Genomic DNA, 8,481 nt, shown 5'->3' with positions numbered 1-8,481 from the left:
AATAAATAAAATTAAAAAAAAAAAAAAATTAAAATCTGTACCGCTACAACCCATGAAGGGTTAGGGGCTCAGTACGTTGTAAGGAAGTACTGTTACTTGTGCAAGGAGGTGATTTGGCCAGAATCATGCTCGACCGCCAGATTTTTACCCAAATAAGGGTACCCATTCATGAGGCTGGGTGAACCCTAGGAGGACTCCAGAACCCACAGGATTGACTCACGGCTACAGTTTAACAGAAAACAAGTATCTGCCCAGCCGGATTCGAACACGGGTCTTGGAAGTGATTAGCATCGTGCCTTACCAAGGGGCCACCGCGCTCCCTATTGTTAATTATTATTTTTTCATAATAAACATATTTTAATAATAAAAAAGATCACATAGAAAAAGAAATGCCATATTTACCCACAAAGCATTTATTTGTTAATTAATGTTTCTTTTTTAATTTTTTTTTTTTTTTATTCCAACTTGAATTTTCTAGGAAAAAAAGTTAACCTTAGTAAAAGAAAATAAAAGCCATTAATCCCTTAAATAACAGTTAATAACCCTTTCTGTAAAAAATTTGGACTGGTAAGATATTTCGGAAAATTTATCAATAAAAACCCAATAGTTAATAGTTTTTCTTAATCTGAAATTTAAAATTTTGACTAAACACTCTCGAATGAAACTCAACAAATCGACGATGTTCATCTCGAGTCGACAAAGTCGAACCACAGTTGATTTACCCGAATAAATAATTATCTACCACAGCTGAACCCAATCCCGCGAGATCGGAGTAAAGCGCTTTAATCACTAAGAAAAAAAATTATGTACAAAAATTATATATATTCCTTAGGGAACATAAACAGCTAGGATAATGGGTTTAATTTACTTCTTTGTTTTTTGAAGCAGTAAACAGAACGGGTTCCAACTGGATAAATGGGACAGTAAAGCATAGCAAAGCAGTTATTTTGACGGAGATGGTAAAAAGGAAATCGGAAATAAATAAAATCCGGTTCCTTTATTGGCGGATAGGAACTGCGTCAATGGGAGAGTGAATGTAAAATGAAGGGTGGAGGGGATGAAGTTGGGACTGGGTGGGGAGGGACCCAATTGGTACAGCTAATAGCCAATTACCTCGTCCTATCCCTCCCCTCCCCTCCGCACCCTATGTTCAATTCAATTAGAACGATAACCTTCTCTCACCAGTCTTTTCACTAACAATTTCGGCTGGATATATTTTTACCACTTCGCTTTTCGACATTTCTTCGATCTGTCACGAGGAAGGAAAACAAGTTGAGCTATGGCATTGGCAAACAGCATTGACAAACCTCCAGGGGTTTTTGTCCATGAATTAGTTTCACTCATCAGCGTCTTCTAGTTCGAACACTTTAAATTATGATTGCGTTCTGTAGAAGACATTTTCGGAGAACAGTTCACACATGAATGAATAAAGAAATGATAAGCGATGCAGCAATGACAGTACAGAACTAGATGAAGCATTTATACAAGAATTAAATATAAAATTGTAGTAGGTAATGAGGAATTATGAAAAATTTATACTTAAGAGGTATTTATAATATAAGTAGGACTGTGCGGGCGCATGCGAAGTTTGGCCACTTAATAACCACAGTTGTATGAGGAAGATCCCCCACTCCCTCACATTCTAAAAGAAATTCAAGATCTTATCTAGTGGTAGCTATGTAGGAGGCTAGCCATCTTGGCTCCTAGAGTGAATAGTGAACAGTGTCTCATGAGCCACATTGTTTTCTGGCTGAGATCTGCAATTCACCATAAGTAAGTGAGTGATTTAACCACACTCGGGTAGAGTGACGGAATGCAAGATGAAAGAGAACATCATCGAATAACAAGTGTTTAAGCAAAATCTCACAAAACAACCATCAAGTAATCTACAAAATCTATTATTTTGTGTAATATCATGTAACCTGATTAAGCAAGGTGCCCCCTCACTTCTGAACAGAAATTCATGATGCCATCTAGAGGCAAAATGAATGAACGCATAAGCGGTACGAGGTCTGGGCAGCCATCTTGGTGCCCAAAACAAAGGGGTCAGAACCAACAGAGTAGCCATCTTGACCTATAGATGGGAAGAAAGAGATAAAACATCACAAAAAAGGGAGTAAAACTTCACACCCAGGCGAGAGAGGCAGCGGCGGCAGAAGGATGGGGAGAAAGAAACAAGAGAGAACCCTTCTTCCGTCTTAACATTCACACCAGAACCAACCTTCAAGCTGCAAGAATATCTCAACCAAGTAAAGTGTCATACTTTCATCAATCAATGTAATGAAATCAAATTTATAACAAACAAACTAACATATATTGTAACCACTTTTGTTCAAACCACATAACAAATTATTTGAGTAAGCTTAAAAGAGAATAGAGGTTATTTCATTATAGAAGTATGTTATCAATTTATTATAAATACAGTCTACTCCATCATTACCAGCAAATCACAAGTAATTCTTTATTTAAACAAGCTTACCGGAATAATAATTAATTTGGGTAATATATTACTATCAACTTTTACTCCTTGGAATATCTGAGTTAAACATTAACACAATAATCAAAATTAATTCAACTAACTCTAATGTGCAATCCTTTTGGCATATATCATCTATTTTGTATAAATTAATTCAAGAATAGAGGTCTATCTCCCTATTAAACCATGTTTCGTTAATTTTAAATCCATTAAATACAGTCCACTCCAAATACTTAGACCAGCAATACTTATATATTACAATTAATTTGGGTAAAATTCCCCAACATTCATCTAAATTAAACAACATTTATTAAATAACGACTTTCTTAATGTCATTTAACCTACATATGAGTCTTTCAATTAACAGGATAACTTAACTACATTAAATTCTTTGTATTTTAATATTGATTCAATAAAAATTTAGCTATTGTTAAAAGAGCTGAATATATATTCTTTTAAACAGTCTTACTTCTTGTATTAGAGAAACATACTTTGGTAAAAGAGTAATATTATTAAATGTACTTTTCTGGAAATTATTGTGACTGGAGTAGATCAATTTGCCAACGCAAAGGCTAATTTGGAAAATTTTAAAGTATTTTTACAGAGTATAATACAAAAAATATCAGTTCTAAAAAGAGTGAAAATTAATGTCAATACAAAATAGGATGGTAAGTGAAAGATTTGCGATACGTGCCCAGGATCAGAGTTGTACTATTTTAACTTCGAAATGAATGATAACCCCATGGTGCAAGATGGAGGCTATGAGGGGGATGCGTCATCACTTCCTAACCAAGCTCCAATAATTTCGTACCTGTTGCTAAAGTTGTGCAAGGCCTCCCATCATTCCACAAGTAGACATCTCAGTTGATCGTACAAACTACAAACCTTTGTAACCCCACCTTATTTACAGCATCGTCTAATATAATTTAGCTTTTGACGTAGTCTATGCTTGGTCATCATGATCTTATTTGATTAACGTTATTAGACGTTTATTTTAGACGATCCATTTTTCATCGCTAGTAATAATTCATTTCAAAAAAGGATGAAATACATTACGTTTAAAATGCGTATCACTTATATTGATTTGTTTTATAAAGTGGATTTCTTCCAATGACTTGTTATGAAGCTTATATGATTTTAAATTGTTTTTTGATAAACATCAAACGGTTTTCGATCCTCTGCATAGTTATACAACGATTCAACTCAATTACGGCTTTTATTATGTCATCATCAGAAGGTCGACATTTTTCAGTAAAAACTTTCTAGAACGGTTTTTTTTATTTATCTAATCCTAATACGTGCGTTCTGTTAAACAATCAACACTTTAAATACCTTTTTGTTAGCCACAGCCTCTTTCTCGCCTTTTTGGGAATAAACAAATATAATGTGTTGAAAATGTAAACAATGACAAAAGAATAACGAAACCAACATAATGCTATCTACTGGAGCAAACCGAAACTTCTTTCTTGCCAACTAATTGTGAAGTGTGGGCTACAAGTATTGTTTTTATGCCTATTTAATATTTTAAGGTCCTTCAATGCAACCATATTTTTTTATATGCCCCATATCTTACTATTATATATTAACTTATCTTCGTAGAGTAGATAATGTCGGTTTATATCCAATTGTTGCTATTGCGACTATTGCAAAAAGTAGGCCTTGGTGGTGAGGACATGGAAGAAAGGGCGTGCCAAAGGATGGAGTAGAGAGTTATGAGGACGACAGCGGAGGGATACATAATGCATCAGAGACAAGGGCTATACCCCGCACTAACAATAAACATTCATCCCCTAGGGCCACCCCAACACTACATCTGTTCTCCCATCCGCGCTTCTTTATTGTCTTACACTGCTATTTATTAGGCAGTTTTATATCCATATCGCTCTGCTTTACTGCCAAACCGTCCGCCCTTTATTCCATCTTTATGTTCTCAGTTTCAACAGAAGAAAAAATAACTCAGTAGTGGACGCATTTATGTTTTCGGAACAATGCCTCTTACTTACCGAAGGTGAGAAAATTGAGCACAGAATAGTTTATATTTTACTTCGGTATTCAAAGCAAAGGGTGCGCGTGTGTGAATGTGTTTATATGTACACGTATGTATATACCAGAACAGGTACATATACAGCGTATTAGGGTATGTTTAACATTGTCCAAGAACAGGAGAAAATTGATTTTTTGTTTTGTTTTAATAATTCATGTTTTAGGAAGAGTAAGTGACTACACAACAACCATTAAAAGTAATGAAGTCCCAAATGCACAACCTAAAGAAATAGGTCAATTGTACCTATGTAAATTCCTGACATAATTTAGAACAATATCTCTTAGGGGGGTCTTACGGAAGGACTGATAACTAAAAGTTTTGTTAAAACACAATCAATTTGTGACTGTTTTCTCAGCCCTGTATTGGGCAACCTACTTCTAGAAAGACTTCTAGTAAGTTTAGACTTCGTATAAATGAAGTCAAGGTTTCTTTCGTAATTTTCCAAGATTTTACATCTGATTTTCCCAAACGTGTGGGGTAAAATTAGCACAGTGCTTTTTAGTAGAGTGTTCTATAATTGCTAGGAAAATAGTAAGCCTTAGTAATAGTAGCTTACTAGTAATAGTGAGCCTCGAAAGCAACTAAAAAGGAGTCTGATTCCACACAAAAAGCAAGAAATTTAAATTTTGTGTTTCTTTAATATATATTTTTTTAGTTTTTAATTAGACGCATTTTTTTATGAAAAAGGAGCGATAACTAGATAAAGTTGGTCAATTCCGAATTGTAACAGAGTAAACTCGATAAAATAACCTTATTATTTATCGATTATTTGTAAGCACCCTTCAATTCATAAAAAACAAAACTTGAACTTGATATTATTTGGGGGGGAAGGAGATAGAGGAGGAGGGTATCAAGCTGCTAAATGTATCAGTAGATTCCCATCAGCCCCCAAAAAACAAGTAAATATGTGTGTTAAAAAAAATTAATTTTTTTTCTCTATTTGTTCTTCTGTAAACCCACTAACATTAGTTTTACGTAAACCAAACCAAATTTCTTAAAGGAAATTTTATCTGTTCTACGATGGTATAATGAGTGTATGCGGCTTAACCCTCTAACTCAGCTCTTGAATACCATTGACGCGGCTGGGAGAGAAGCGCTAGGATCTCTTACAGCCCTGCCATGCCTTTCACAGGAGGGTGACAAGAGTTGCCTCGGAGTTCCTCTGCAGAATATAAATACTGTATAAGTATATTTATTTTATTGTTACTTAAATTTAATTTTCTTTGCCTTGTACATAATTGTTGTTGTTGTTTGTTGCTTAAAGGCGTAAAACCCTCTGGTCATCAACGCCTATGGCATGATAAAAGTAAAAAAAGGATAAAATAAATAAATAAATAAAAAATAGAAAAATAAAAAAATAAATAGAAAAATAATCTAAAAAAAAATAAAATAAAAAACATAAAGATCGAAGAGGAGTTATAATTTATAAAGAAGGCGATGTGTTTTTAAAAATTCAAATACTTGTGTAATTTTAGCTTCCTCATCTGCCAGAGTTTCGGATAAATTTGGGGTCAGTCCTATCCTGTTTATTGTTGGCAAATAGTGAGTACACTCTTCAAAAATATGTCTAATCGTAAGAATGGACTGACAATACGTTGGAGGTGGCAGTTTTCTGATCAGGTGAGAGTGCGTGAGGAGAGTATGACCTATTCTCAAGCGGGCCAGAGCAACCTCCTCCCTGCGGCTGTTGCGGTAGGATGTCGACCATGGTTTTACTGATCGTTTTATTTCTTTTAATTTACTGGGAGAGCTTTCATCCCACTTGGCCTGCCATTTTTCTAATATTTGTAATTTAAGGGGTGTACTGAGTTCTGATGGGGTAAGAACGGCGGTGCCTCGGCCAGGGAGCGTGAGTGCCTCTCTGGCAGCTTTGTCTGCGAGCTCGTTACCAACAATGCCAGTGTGGCTTGGAGCCCATATGAAAATAATGGATTTACCTTGCTGTGATAATTTTAGAAGGAAAGATTGAATTCTTATGATGAGTGGATGTTCGGGGTACATGTTTCTCAAACTTTTTAGAGAGCTCAACGAATCTGAGATTATTACTATAGTCTTCTGAGTTATTGAAAAGCAAAAATGGAGGGCTGATGCTATCGCGTGGAGTTCGGCGGTGTATACTGAGCATAACTTATGTAATTTAAACTTGTGGGTTGAATCGTGAGTGACGAAAGAGGAAGCGGTCGAGGTTTCGGATTTGGAACCATCGGTGTATATTAAAAAATAATCCGGTATATTTTCTAGTAGACGCGACAGCCGTTCTTTATACTTGACAGATGCGGTCTTATTTTTGTGCATAAGTGACAGATGTAGCATTGTTACTGGTTGTTTTAGAGTCCAAGGTGGGTTCTGAATTTCAGGCTTCATTATCGGAATCGCTTTAAGTGTAGAAATAGCCAAAGTGATTCTTTCTGCCAGAGGGAGTGTTGGGTTTCGTTTCTGCCGAAAAGCTATGGAGAATTTAGATCGAAAAATATATTTGTAAGTTGGATGATTTGTTTGTTCAAATAATTTGGAAACATAGTGAATAGCTAGTTTTTGTCTCCTAAATGATAGTGGAGGTAGGCCTGCTTCAGAGCAAATGCTGAGAATGGGACTGGTTCTGAATGCACCGGTAGCAAGCCGGATACCCGTATGATGTACTGAATCGAGCTTGGCAAGAGTTCGGCGACGTGCAGAGCCATAGACAAAAGAACCATAATCTAGCTTGGAACAGACTATTGTAGTATACAGTTTTAACATGGTAGACCGATCCGAACCCCACGATGTACCGCTAAGAAACCGGAGTACATAATGTACATAATTATTTATTACTATTATTATTTGATCAGTTTTATTTTATTATATTTCCGAAATAGATTTATACTTTTATTTATACAAATCATTAGTATTTTCTTTTATTTATAAATTTCTTTATTATTATTATTTTTAATTAAATTTCTTTTTTATATTAATTCATTGAGTAATATTGTTGTGATTTACATATTTTTTTTTTCTTTTCCATTTTTTTTTCTTCTTCAATTTCAGTCTGTACTGTTTGAATGAATATTTGAACACTAATACCTAATGCCCTTAAATTGTGACAGATTACATTAATTCTCTTCAATAAAATAAAAATAAAGAATAATAAAAACGAGGTTACAATCAGGACTTAATCACCTAGAACATTTAATATCTGAATATCAACTTTATTGTGACAGTCTGTTTTTTTATTAATTAAATATCGAGCAGAATAATTGAGGAAATAAACACAGAGTAAACCCATAGCTATATATTCCCATTCTGTAAAGTTACAGCCTTTTCAATTAACCATTTTCAAACATTTTCCTCTTAACCTTCAAATATCTTATTTGTTCAATTTATTTAGAGGTTCTGCATTATCATGTACAAATGTATTGTTTCTGCTTTTTAATTCATTGCACTATTTTGGTTTTAAAATGTTGTTGTTTCTGAAAATTTACTTCAAACGTCCCGACATTCAAAATTATGTCCATTTTCCGCACGGTCTTGAGCTGATCCAGTTGTTTTATTTTATTTATGATAATTTCTATTCTTAATACAATTAGAATGTTGATAAATTCTGTCTTCTATGTATTGTCTACCCTCCCCATAGTAAATTTCAGGACAGTTACGAAGGTTAATTTTATAAACCACCCCCGTATTTTCATGTTTATCTATTATTTCTTTCATGTCATGGTAAAATTTAAAAATCAGAGTGTTTAAAGGTCTTATTTAAGCTTTGCGATGATTTATTGGTATTAGTGCACTTTTTGAATTTTATAACATTAATGTTTGGTACCATCCTAACACATTAATTCTTAATCTTTCATCCTTAATAATCCCTGATAATCCCCCGAGACGTCTGAAAAGAAGATGGCCACGGGAACTTCTAATTTAAATTAATGTTTGAAGTACCACCAATGGGTGGTTCCTTCCCAAGATTTTCAAGTGTATATGAAACATA

General features: G+C 34.4%; 1 protein-coding gene across 1 annotated transcript; it reads right to left on the bottom strand.

Annotated features, from left to right (window-relative positions):
- Positions 1–5,626: 5,626 nt before the first annotated feature.
- Positions 5,627–7,288, bottom strand: LOC136796506 (uncharacterized). Its single transcript, XM_067050369.1, has 2 exons — positions 6,119–7,288; positions 5,627–5,682 (listed from the first exon to the last, which is right to left on the bottom strand). The coding sequence occupies exons 1-2, from the start codon at positions 7,257–7,259 to the stop codon at positions 5,627–5,629; spliced, it is 1,197 nt and encodes a 398-aa protein (XP_066906470.1). The 5' UTR covers positions 7,260–7,288.
- Between the last annotated feature and the right edge of the window lie 1,193 nt (positions 7,289–8,481).

Source organism: Halyomorpha halys, unplaced genomic scaffold (genome assembly GCF_000696795.3).
Source record: "Halyomorpha halys isolate HHAL.00 unplaced genomic scaffold, Hhal_1.1 Scaffold602.1, whole genome shotgun sequence".
NCBI lineage: Eukaryota > Metazoa > Arthropoda > Insecta > Hemiptera > Pentatomidae > Halyomorpha > Halyomorpha halys.
The sequence above is the reverse complement of the archived record's forward strand: the minus strand, read 5'-3'. Positions and strand labels throughout refer to the sequence as shown.